The sequence below is a fragment of the Pyrgilauda ruficollis genome, unplaced genomic scaffold (assembly GCF_017590135.1).
Source record: "Pyrgilauda ruficollis isolate IOZ18807 unplaced genomic scaffold, ASM1759013v1 scaffold28, whole genome shotgun sequence".
In the NCBI taxonomy this organism is placed as follows: Eukaryota; Metazoa; Chordata; class Aves; order Passeriformes; family Passeridae; genus Pyrgilauda; species Pyrgilauda ruficollis.
The window spans coordinates 9,097,612-9,110,562 of record NW_024524155.1 but is presented as its reverse complement, the minus strand read 5'-3'; the positions used below and the strand labels follow the sequence as shown (position 1 = coordinate 9,110,562).

The window sequence follows — 12,951 nt, the reverse complement described above, 5'->3', positions numbered from 1 at the left end:
GCGATGCCCCGACCCCACACCGCGGCCCGCCCTCGCGGCCGCCCGGGGCAGCAGCCCATTGGCCGGCCCTGGGCCCCTCCGCCCCTCCCATTGGCCGCGGCCGCTGCCCGTCACGCCGCCGCCACCGCCCGGGTCTAATTGCCGGGGCTCGGGCGCGCCCCGCCACAGGTACCGGGCTGGCCGGAGCGGAGCGGCTGCCGGGCCCTTCGGAGCTGTCCCGGCGGAGGTCCGCGCTTTTGCTCCCGGTCCCCGGGCATTCGCCGTGGCGGCTGAACTCTCTCTCTCTCTCTCTCTCTCTCTCTCCTCTCCTCTCTCGGCGTAGCTCGCTCTTGCCTGGGGAACCTCTTTTGCAGCCGCGGAGCGAGCTCGGCGGGGTAGACCGGCCTGTTGCCGTCGGGAGGACGGACGGCTGCGAGCGGCCCCGCGTGTGCCCCCGGCGCGGGGCGGGGGAGCGATGAGCCGCGCATTGTTTGCCCTGTAGGCAGCGCCCGGCGGGCAGCGGGGCGGCGGGCCATGGGCTCCGCGCCTTTGTCTCCCGAGTGAGCCAGCCCCGCGCCCGCAGCCTCCCGCCGCCGCCCGAGCCCCGGCGACATGGACGTGACCGTCTCCGAGCTCCTGGAGCTCTTCCTGCAGAGCCCCTTAGTGACATGGGTGAGCAGAGCGGGGCGGCGGGGAGCGAGGGGGCAGCCCTGTCCTGCCGGGGGTGGCTGGCTCCGACCGCCATCCCCAACCCTGCTGTCCTTCCTCCGGCAGGTGAAAACCTTCGGGGACCTGGGGAGCGGGGACCAGGACAACCTCGGCGTCTACATGGACCTGGTTGATGGCGTCGTCCTGAACAAAATCATGTTGCAAATGTGAGTGGGGTCGGAGGGCAGCAGACGTGAGGGGGAAGCGCCGTGCCCCTCCCGCGGGTGTCGCGGCTCCGGCCCGGAGCTTCCCTCGGGCGGGGGCGGCCTGGGGCCGGAGCGGTTCTCATTGTGGCTGCTCTTCGAAATGAACACAAAACAGTGGGGAGGAAAAAGCTCCGGACTAATCCCGGTCCGGTGTTCTTTAGCTTGTTTTTCTAATTTTTTTTTTTTTTTGCGTGGTATGTGTGTGGTTTTCTTTTTTCTTTTTTTTTTCCTTTTTTTCCTCCCAGTTATCTTAGTCAGGGTTACAGTGGAAGGTGTGTTGCAGTACAAAGAAGGAAATGAAAGTACAGTATCAAATAAAGCTTTATTGGGAGGATTTCATCTGAACTTTGTCTGCTCTTGCGTAAACTTCGATACTAAATCCATAATTTGGAAAAACCTGTTAGTGCTACCTCTTTCCGGCGGCACTGTAAGGCCATGTGTTGAGGGAACTTAGAAACTGATTAAGAGGTGGAGTGCTGAAAATACCCTGGCATCGAATTGAATTGTCGTTGGGACTTGTGCTGTGTCTTTAACCACATCCTTTCCTGTTGCTGAGCTACTGTGCTACATGCAGAGCCTGATTTTTTTCTCTTTTCTCTGTTTTTTATTTTAAACATTCTGAAATTCATCTTGGAGAGAGTTTGTAGGGACAAGTGTCTGGCTTTCGGGGGAGGAGAGTTTGGAAGTCACTCAGTTTTGGCAGTGTGCTCTTTTAAGTGACTGAAATCAATTGAAGCTCGGCCAGTGGTTTGCAGTGTTAGTCCAAGCATTTAAATGAAGAATTCATGTTAGAATCCTTTAAAATCTTGTGAAATAACATTAAATCTGACAATCAATGCCTCACCCACTCAGATTGTCAAATTTTGTTATCTTCTGGTACCTGCCTGCTCTACGTGAGAAGGTAATAAAATTTTCCTCTGATTTGATGTTACTGGCAGTGGTGTCGCAGAAAGCCAAGTGTTGGAGGCATGAGCGCTGTGGAGTAGGAAACTGTCCCATTATGCACAACCAGGCCTTTCCTCCCCCTCTTTTAGGCAGCTTTAGCAGTGCTTCTAATGGTGACTAAAGAGCTTGAAACCAAAAGCTTTGTACTGAGATCCCAAGATTGTTTAATATAGGAAAGATTGCAGTTTTATTTAAGTCAGTGTATCCTGACCTAGCAAGGCACTCAGGAGAGGTGCTGACTGACCTTTACTTTTCCCTGATTTTAACTTTTGAAATTGCAATGCAGTTACTGCTTACATGTAAGTCAGGCAAGTCTTGCAAGGCTTGCCTTGCAATGTTTCTGCCCCACAAGGCTTTCAGAGAAAAAAAAAAAAAGTGTTTTTTAAAAATTCTTTCTCATCAGTGTAAGTCCTGGTTCCTGAAGATGGCTGTCAGTGCTTGGCTGGAGATTTCTTCCTGCTAAAAGCCTATTAATGAGGGCCTTTGATAAATCTGGAATTGAATTTGCCATGCCGTGGTAGTGTGGACTGCTTGAAAGCACAGATGCAGGCATGCACACACATGTAGAGAGTAGGGGGTGGCAGGGTGAAAGAGCTGGGCTCCTCATGTGGGCAGCTTCCTCATCACTTGTGTGTTATTTCACTTTGAATTTTTTTTTTCCTGCTTGCCTGATTACTGGAACAAGAATAACAGGGGCATGTGAGCTTGCATCTAAACACCAGGTGTGATGCAGTACTTTGCTGCAAATCAAGCTGTTTCTTTCAGTGAAGATTTTGAAAGCCAGATTCTTGGGAAATTCATTACTAAAAATACATTTCTGCCCTGCAGCGAAGCAGATTTTAATTCAGGAGACGAAAAAGACAGGTGGATCTGTGGAGAAATCCAGATACACCTGTTGAGTGGAGATTGCTGAGTAAAAGTAAGGCTTTAGCTGCTTGAGTCGTGGGGGGGCTGTTGGAGTTCTGTCAGCCCCTAATTTCTGTTGTAATACTTTGGGTTTTCCCAAAATGCTGTCTGGCAGCCTTGGGTGGAGAAGGTCCCTGCTGCTTTGTGTTGCAGTGTGACCGTTTTTTGGGTGGTGGGTTCATCTCAGCAAGGCAGCTGTGTCACCAGAGAGATATGTGACAGCTATCTACTGCTTTTGCAGCCTGCCAGCTCCCTGCTGGCTTTGTGACAGGAGGTGAAAATAGGGCTGTGCCTTAACTTCATCCTCTTCAGAAATGAACTGCCCCTGGGAATGCCAGCCCAGAATAAAGTGTGGTTTGCTCAGGCTTGCCAAATGCAGCCATGGCACAAGGGCAGAGGAGGGGAACCTGGCCTGGGTTTAGGCAGACTGTAGTCTGTAGGACACCAGCTGTTGGGCTTTGCTGGTGATCCCTTTGCTTACTAGTGGTCTCTAAAACAAGCCAGACTGTTTCTAAGAAAGCTGAGCATTGTTTGATTCTCAGTAGAGGCACCTGGTGTTAAATGAGTAAATTTAGTAGCAAAGACTCAGACAGCAGTGTTTGGTTTCCCCAAATTTTTTAGATTTTTAAAACAAGACAAGTTATTCAAATAATTCTGTTGTAAATGAATGGTTTCCTTTGCCTGTGTCCTACTCAAGTGTACATCCCAACCTGATTGTGCATGAAGGACGAGGTTGATTTTTGCAGACTTGCAGTACTGGCTGAATGCTCTGCTTACATAAATGTTGATCTTCAAAGTGGAAATGCTGTGTTTCAAGCTTGTGTTGCTGATGGATTTGTGTGTATCAGGTTAATGATATTCTCTGCAGACGTACTTGAAAGAACTTTTTTCAGATGGCTGTGTGTCACTTCCTGGTATGAAATTAGCACATGGTGGCACTGCAATGACTGCCTTCAGTGTTACAGTTGCAGCTGTGGCATAATATCTACAAGCATAAGCAAATATTTGCCTCATTTAACTTCCCTAATAAAATTTCCTGTAAGAAATTACGTGGAGGTTTATGCAGGCACATAAGTGTTTTCCCGTTGGCTTGTTCTAATTATTCTAATTGAAAATAGACTGCTCTCCTGTCAAAACATTTAGCAAACAGGAATGTGTGTTAGGAATACTGCTGATAATGCTATTTGTGTTAAAATCCTGTTAGACCAATGCACAATTAATAGGTTTCCCCATTTCAGTTGCTGTCATAGTTTGTGGAACCGTTGATCTGCTGTTTTTGATTTAGACCATGTGACAGGAACAGCCACGTTGTGAGTGCCCGCTCCTCGTGGTTTGTAGCAAATGCCACAAATACCAGAAGATGTGTTAGGGATGTGCATCTGCTTAATTTAAAATTTTAGAATGCTGTGTAGAGGTGCATGTTCCCACCATTTTCTAGGCAATTTAGGAATCTGCCAGCCTTAGTAGCATCATGTCATTTGTAGAGGAAGGAGTTAGACTAGCCCCAGCGTGGTGTATTTTTGGTTAGTGCCTTGCCTGCAGAGTGAAGTGCCGCAGGATGCTGGGCCAGTTCCTTCTGGCATCTCATAACCCTTGGGCCTGGCTTGAGGGCTTTCCCCTTGCTCATCAAAATGGCTTGTCAGAAATTGTAAGAATGGGATTGTCATTTTGGATTTTAGAATTTAAATGGTTTTTTTTTTATGGTTACTTTTATGACTTGAGGGATTGCATCACCATGCACTTGTGTTGGTGGCCCCATGCCTGCTGAACTTGAACTTGTCACTTGATCTGTGTCTCCTGACCCTTTCTTTCCTCTCTGTTCCTAGAAGACTTGAGCATGGAAGAACCAGGCTTCTTTAAAATGTTCAGGTATATAGTGAGGTTTGAGACTTTCTGTTTATTTGGCTTGGGTGGGTTTTTACTGGTTTGTGGAGTGCTTCCCTAAGTCACACCTCAGCCATGCTGTCTCAGTTTTATTTAGGTAGCTTTTTTGATCTTGAGAAGTAGGCGGTTAAAAAAAAAAAAAAAAAGTAGTTTTCATTATTTTTGTGTGTTAGGTAAAGACCAAACATCAAAGGACTGAAAAGGCATCTGAGGTGGTGTTCAGGGATTTTTCAGATAAATCCAGACATTAATTTGTTTGGATTACCTGGTTAGTGTTGCCAAAAACAAAAACCAGCCCAAAAAACCCTCTCTTTAATTTTCAGTGTGGTCCTTAGAGTTTCTTTCTAAAAAATTCATGCTGAACAAATTTCACCATACAGGCAAGGGTTATAATGTTCAAAATGAAGTACCACCAGCTCTGTCTTCTGTAGGGTAGGATTGTCTTTGGGCACAGAAAGAAGAAACGGGATCTTGCTTGTTGAGGAGGCATTGTTCCATTTTCCTGTGCAGACAATAAGCTCTGTGGCAGTTTGAAGTGTAGGCTGCGCTGCACTTCCACGTCTTGTTCAGAGGGTCCTCTCTGAAGTGAGCTGGGGTGCTGTGTGAAGCTGGTTACACAGTGTGTTCAGAAAACACGTTTTTTGAGCTACATTCTATTTTCAGAAAAGCTTTTAACTTTTTTGTGATGGAGAAGTGGCAGGAGTGCCAGAGCTATGCTGTGCTGCAGCTTGGCTGGAGGTTAAGAGGACCCTGAGGTCAGTGGCATTAAGGGCTCTTGGAGCAATCAATTACCCTTAACGAAGATGATAGGATAAAAGCTCTGGAATTGCTCCTGAGGGCCTGGTCCTGCTAGTGCTTATGTTCTTGTAACACAGTCTCCACTGTGCAAGAATGAGCAGACCTTGTCTAGGAAGTAGTTGTTCTGTGTCTTGTGTGCCTTTAAAAATGTCATCCAAGCCCCACAGTTCCACTGCTGCAGCTGTTGAAGAAATAGCCTCTTCTTTCCTGTGGCTGGTGTTTTGTAGATTTTTGCCCCATTTTGTGCAGTTCTGGGAAGGATTGTGGAGTAGTGACTGCTAGCCAGTCCAAGATGTCAATTCCTGGCCACAAACCAGTGGTGTGGCAGTGTCCTGCCTGTGTGAGCTTTCATGTGGAAATGAGAACTGTAGGCTGACCCTTCTGTTTAGCCAGCTTCTCTTTACTGAATGTTTCTTCCCTTTTAGCTTCCCACTTTGCTGTCATGGCCTTGCCTAAAAAAGCTGTGTCCAGCTTCCTTTGAGGTACAGTGTCTCCTCAGAGTGTACTGAAGGCAGGGTGCTGTCTGAGCTCAAGCCTAGGTTGCATTTCTTCTTCTCCCTCAACAAGGGCCCACTCTGTCAAACTGTTACAAGTATGGCTTCTGCACTCCTGTATCCGAGCAGCAGTAACATGGAATACTTACTACAGATTTCACTTTAAAAGCTTGTTGCAATTGCCTCTTTTTGTGCTTTCGTTCATAATTTATTATAGTATAAATATGTATACAAAGTCCTTTGCTACTGGAAAGGCTGTGTAGTGTCTTGCTAGTTTATGCCAGTGTTGGATATCTGCTTAAATGCATGTACATAAACACTGTATCTTATATTACCTGCTGTCAAGGCAGTTTTCTCTCATCTCTGGAATATCTGTGTTTTTTCATACTTATTCTCATAGCACTGCTTTCACTCAAGAGGTACTCTGGACTGGTTGTGCATTTTAAAAAAGTAGACATATTTATGTAAACTCTTTGATGTACTTACGTAACTATTGGCAGATATATTTTAAAAATAAATATTGGATCAGTTCCTCTTTTATTTCCTTGTCAACGCTTGAGTTCAGTAGTTGGCCCTGGAAGAGCTGTGAATGGCTTAATTAACAGCCAGAGCAGAGCTCTGGGAGGCAGGTGTTCGGATTGTGTAGGAGTCTGCTGATAAGAGTCATTATTAGAGGACAAACACAAATCTTTCATCTGTGCTATTGGCAGATAAAGATTTTCGGGTTCTGTTTTTTGAGTGTATGGAGATGATCCAAAGGTGTACATTTGTATGAAGTGGTTTGTAGCTTTTTTTCTCTCTTATTTTTTTTATTTTAGAAATAAAATTGCTTTGGGTACAATTTTGATTTGTTTTTAAAATCAAACAAAAACGTACCATGTATGTGAGAGATCTAGTAAGATGATATAGGGGTAATAAGTGCTGCTACTTCTTTTTTTCACTTCAGTTTAGGATACAACTGGTCCTTGAAGTTTTTACAGTGATCACCAATCAAGTATTAATACCCTTTTCTTGTTATAAAACTCCAAAGCTGAGGAAGGCATGATAGCATTTCCTAGACTTGCCTTCATTTGGATAAGGAAAACCCCATATTATCAGAGACTGCTTTGATCTAGCTTGCACAAACTAGATATGCCCTTTTTTCAGGGAAATATGGGTAAGAAAGGAAGCTGACCTGAAGTACTGTGTGGGTTGCAGTAAGGTACTTAGTGACACGCAGGAAATATTTTCAACTTACACATTGGTGCAGAGATAATGAGCTTATTCTATCAGGAATTAATGCTTATGTACTCTGTATAATTGTCAGTGTATTTAATTCATAAATGTGCTATTGAGGTGTTAAGTCTTAACACCAGTTTAATTAGTAATATTTTATTTTCTTCCTTTTTGATAGAGATCCTCGACCAACTAACCAACGTGTCAACAAGCATGTAAATAATGATACCTATCTTCGGGTTCAAAACCTGACCATCTTGATCAGAAGCATTAAGACTTATTATCAGGTGAGATTTCTGCTCTCTGCTCATTAATCTGTGGTGACTGCTGTACTGTTTTAGCTAATGTAGGGGCTGGGGACTCAAGGAAGCTTGCTACAGGAAATGGAAAGGAAATTGTGTTTGTGTAAAAGTGCTTTCAGCCATGCTTTTTCTTCTGAAAATGACAATACGGTTATCTTTGTCTATTCCTCATGGCCAGAGGCTGCTTCCTTGCCTTCCTCTTTTTTTCTTTCTTTGAAGAAGTTGTTGTCCTCAAAGACTGTCAGCATTCGGAAATGTATGTACTAAAAGGGCTGTTTTGTGGTAGGGCTGTGTATGTGGTGTATGTGAAGGGGTTTGCTGAAATGGAAGTAGTGTTTCTAGGTATAAGACTCTTTTTTAAAACAGAAAATCTTTTCTTAAAGGGAGTGCTAGAAAATAAAATATTGATCAAGAAATGTTTTTAACACTAGAATATAAGTCTTGAATTGATAGGAAAAATAAGTCTGTGCTTAGCTTGAAGGTAGACTTCTTACACTCTATTTTGATGTTCAAGCTGTTGTTTGCTCAGAACTCCTCTAAGAGCAAAGTGCAGGAATGACTGCAGAGTCTCACACTGCACTTGTTGGGTGTCGTTCTTGAACTGTCAGTGTTCCTCTACTGTAACAGTGCTCCCCTAAAACCAGGGTGGTGACAGCTGAGCACTTTTGCAGAGTTACGAGCATGTTGGCTGCTGCTGGAGAGCCAGAACGTGAACTCTGTTACTCTAAATAGAACTTCTGTATGCACACTGTTGTGTATATTTGGACTTCTTATTGAGGAGGTAACTGTTCTACTGTTTCCTTCTACATGTCTTTTGCCAGATTTGATTGCTGTGCAGTATATAAACCAGAATGAAACCATTTAGGATTGTTAAAATGCTTCTGTGTGTCTCAATCATATAATGAACAAGCCAGCTAAACTGTAGGAGTTGATGCCAGTGTTTACCCTGGACACTTCATCTTTTCTGTATATATAGAAGAGACTGTGTATTGGTTTTGTCTTCAAAATACAGAAGATATGTATAGTGCCTTTTCATTCCATTCTGTTCCAAAGTTTGCCTACTGGTCTTCCATGCGATTGCCACAGCTCTGCTCCTGGACTTGCCTAGGAAAGTCTGAAGGAGAGGCACTTGTGAAAAATGACAAAGTCAGATGGGCTGTGTGACTCATCTGTGCAAGTTCCAGCAGCCTGCTAGGAAAACCAAGTAACTCAGGTTTGAGATGGTGTAGGGGAGGGTGTCATGTATTTCTGAAGATAACTGATCCATGTCTCTTGTTGAGTTCTGGAGATGCTGGTGCAATGTGATGTCATTCCTGAGACTTGTGACTTCTGAGGGGAAATTCCACTTGGTCATAACTAGAGGCTGAAGTTTTGGGTTTAGTGGGTTAGTTTTTTGTTTTGTCTTGTTGTTGCTGTTTGTTTCTGTAATTCAGTAAATAGTTTAAATGTATGGAGTCTACAAGAAAGAAGGTTAGGACTAGTCTTTCTCCTTGCTTCCTCAAGATTTACTGTCTGAGAGTCTGGTGCTTCAGATGTTGAAACTTTCACTCATGAGCTTTTTTTTCTTTTTCCATTTTTATTTTTTTTTCCTTCTTTCTTGAAGCTGATACTGACCTCTTTTAAAAGTACCTGGAGCAAAATCAGAGTCAGGAAAGAAGAAAAGTGATTCAGAGTCATGTGTTGTGTTGCTTGTTGACCTAGCTGTTGAGCTAATCCAATAAAGCTAGCAACAAGTAAAATAGGTTGACACAGAATTTTCAATGGGAAATAGTAGCTGAGGCTTGCAGTAGCAGCTCTAACAGTGATGTTCCTATTGTAGTCCAGAAATTAAATACTGTGAATCTTGCTGCCTGAGGACTATATATATAGTATGTAAACAAAGCAGTCGTGTGAGAGAGTTCATTAGTCTTTTTGTTTGGTCCTGAAATGTAATTGCAGTAAAGTTTAAATTTTTTTTTTTTTTTTTTTTTGTGGTAATAAGATTATATAAGAAACTTATTTTTCCTTGACACAATCATATCTTCAGGGCATATCCAAGGTCTTGATGCTAATCTGAGATTCCCTTTTCATGTGTTGTGTGCAGCCTGCAACTCTCCATAGTCTGGGGGTAGTTGAGGCCATCTATGCTGTAATCGACCTCTCTGTGTGAGATTGATGTGGAGTATAATGTTGCATCTGTACTCATGTCTCTGTTAGATGTTTGGAGGTTTTCTTGTTGTTTAGTATATGACTTAAGTAGGTTTTACTAGGATTGTTTTTAGCATGCAACCACATAGATGCTTTGGGATATTAAATATTCGTAATAATTAAATGTTGTTACGCTGCTTCTCTCCTGAATAGTAGAGATTTTTTAAATAGGCTGAAGTTATGGGCATTGTTTAATGAAGCAGTATAAATACATTAGCCAAAGTTAAAGTGAGGGTGGTGTCTTACTGACTGAAAACATGTTTGCAGACTGTGAAGGAGAAGTTCCTGACAAACAATAGGAACACAAATTTTCTGCTTGCTCAAGAGAAACAAAAGCTCCTAGAAATATGATATTGGCCTTGACATTTTACATTCATCTTCGCTTAATAGACCAAAGTCAAGTTTACGGCATAATTGCTGAGTTTGGAAGACCAGATTGTCTAGAATGAAGTGGCAGTTTCCTCCCCTTTTTTGAAGGACGTTGGTAGGTGTGAAAGAATACTTGCCCTTCTCTGCACTGGGCAGGAGCAATCAAGAGTGTGACATAAATTCATGGTACTGTAAACAGTATCTGAGGAAGGTGACATAAGTGCCTACTAAAATTAAGGCTGATATTCACAAGGTAGTTGACATTTCAGATCATGTAATTGTCTAGTCTGTGTCTAATATCAGATTGCTCGTATAGCTATATCACTGATCTCTTCATTAAAGCAAAATTCTCATTAATACAGATAATGCTACTTCAGAAAACAAGGTCAGGTCTGATCCAGAAGCACAATTCCAAGTATTACAGTGTTGGCACTTTCCTGATCTCATAAACTGAGGGTTTCTGCTGGAGATACGTATGGGCAAGCCAGGTTATTGGTGGAATTGGAGTTTGATTTAAGCTTTAATGATCAGCTCCTATATGTGCTTCACCAGATGTAACTTGGGAGGGGTTAGTGCAATGAAGAGGCCTTTTGTCTGTTTGAATAACCTCTCTTATTTTAGAAATTTGCTAACTGAATTTTTTTGTTTGCAATTTTCTGAAGAGTTGCTGTCGTGCAACTTTCAACTGCGTGAGACTTTATTGTTGGTGGCTACTAAGAAAAAGTGTCAGGACTCTTAAAACGGAGGACAACACTAGTTGTGGCTAGCTTTGGTGATTCTTTAATTTATTTGTTGGCTGTGTAATATGTGTTACCATGCAACATCTTTGCATTTCCAGCTCTCAACATTTGTACCTTCCCAGGTTTTATTGACTTGAGAGGGCCCCTCTTTTGAAACCAAGCACATGACTCATTTCGCTGTGGGATTTTATGAGCGTTCAAGATAATGTCATTAATTGCATTTAATAACAGTTACACTACTGGTTCACTGGAGAAATGGCTGATCATAAAACTTCTGGAATTGGTGCCATATCTTGGAAAGGGCTGAACACAGCAGAAAGTTTGCTCGTAGTATGAAGTTTGTGACTCTTCTTGATCTGAATTCTAATGCTTCTCTGTCTTTAAACTGAAAGATGATGGAAGAATGCTAGAAAATCTGAAGGGTGTTAGCTTCTCCCTTTGCTGTGTTGTAGAGAATATTTAAATGCTGTAGGTGCTGCTACTTGAAGATTCCATGTAAGAGCAGCACCTGATGTCTGCAGTGCTTGGATAATACGCTCATAGCTGTAGAGTTTTGAAAGAAACCTAAGGCAGGCTGGCAGGGGTAGCTTGAACTGGCTTTATTGAGCTTCCTCTGCTCATCTGTCAGTCTTTGGATTTAATATTTTTTCTAAGGAACAAAAAAATCATGTTGATACCAGTAAATTAAAAAGGAGTTTTATGAAAGGGTCTGTTTTGAAAACAGCTAGTTCCTAACCTTCAAAAATGTCTGTAATCACTCCAGCAATATATAATGCACTCTCAAGTACAAATTCCTTGCATTTACATGAAAAACTTGAAGCTGACAAAGAAAAGAATGTAATCATCCCTTGGCTGTGCCTGGATGGGTATTATGGTCACATCTGGAGTATGTGGAAGAGAAATGGTGTTGGAAGAAATGCTACACTGTGGTCATGGCTGTATTTTTGTTGCCCCTATTCCCTGCACTTGTGGCTACTAAATACCTAGTGGATTACCTCATGTTTCTAAAAGGTTGGAAATATCTCTTAATTAAAAAAATAAGTTGTACTGAGGCACAGTTCTGATAAGAGTTGTGACTGTGTGGATGTGCAACTTCAGTAAGAAACTCATAAAAACCATTAGTGTTCTCATTGAAGTAAGGGGGGTGGGTAAAGGGAAGCAATTCACTGAATTTTTAGAGAATATATTACCACAAATCCTACTGTCCCCACCTAAATCACTTAGCTGGGCCTAGAGATCATGGAGGATGAGGATGCCTTACTTTTAAGGCATACTTCTTCAGACCTGTGTCCTCCTTTTGCTTCACTGCTCTATACTTGTGTAAAACAAGTACAAGCAGCAGAGTTTCAGAGTTTTTATCAGGTATGTTGAAGGATGTTAGATGCCCATGAGTTGCTGAGGCTGTTTCTAACTTTTGGAATGGAGTTTGTTTTTAGGCTGAGGCAAATGCTGTTTTTCCCTGTGGATCAGTGAAAGTCTTGCAATACCAGTAGCTTCCAGCTCAGTAAACGACTCCCACTTCTGTAGTTGAAGCACTGAGTCAGATTTAGAGCTCTTAACTGAACTGCAAAGAGAAATTTCAACTTGGAGCTCCAGATTTGGGCACAGCTTAGGGTCTGGCAACTGTACTCAAGCTATAAATAAAGTTCTGGAAGTAGCAGTGTCCACATTTCTGAGCTGGAATCTTTCCCCCCTAGGCAGGCTACTTCTAGTGGGCTAGTAATCTAGTCCTTAGCAAAGTAAACAGCAAAGTGCTAGAAATGCACATAAAAGCACACACCCTGAAGTCAAAAAAGTATTTTTCTGTTCTTAGGGGGAAATTTTGTACCTACAATAACCTGCTGAAATTAGGTAAAACTGAACTTTTTTTGCTAGCTTTGTCAGTTTGATGGGTTAAGCTATACTGTGCCTGAGTGACTGCTTTCCTTTGACTCCTGTTCCCTAGGGTGCAGTTTTGGCTTAGGGACAACCTTTCTTCATCTTGAGCTTTAAATTCCACAATTATTAACTGAGGCTGTCAACTTTCTCATGATCAAAGATATCCATACAAAGGTATCCAAAGCTTCAACAGAAACGTTTTAATCCAAATGCTTTGCTGATGTCATGCACTCATAAGTGCAGTTCTCTCCCTTTTCTGTAGATTTGAGTGTGCTGTGTTCATGAAGTCTCCAAAATTTTCTGCATTGGCAGTTGTGCTGTTGCACCTACCAGAGGTAGT

At 42.7% G+C, this 12,951-nt stretch overlaps 1 protein-coding gene across 3 annotated transcripts in view; it reads left to right on the top strand.

The window, feature by feature from the left end:
* Window positions 1-513: 513 nt before the first annotated feature.
* The window catches only part of CCDC88C (coiled-coil domain containing 88C), a 95,235-nt gene continuing 82,797 nt past the window's right edge, over window positions 514-12,951 (top strand). For all 3 annotated transcript variants that reach the window (XM_041471882.1, XM_041471883.1, XM_041471881.1), the window contains exons 1-3: window positions 514-651; window positions 754-854; window positions 7,314-7,422. In XM_041471882.1, coding sequence (XP_041327816.1) covers window positions 592-651; window positions 754-854; window positions 7,314-7,422 — 270 coding nt within the window. In that variant the 5' untranslated portion in view covers window positions 514-591. The remainder of the gene's footprint in view (window positions 652-753; window positions 855-7,313; window positions 7,423-12,951) is intronic.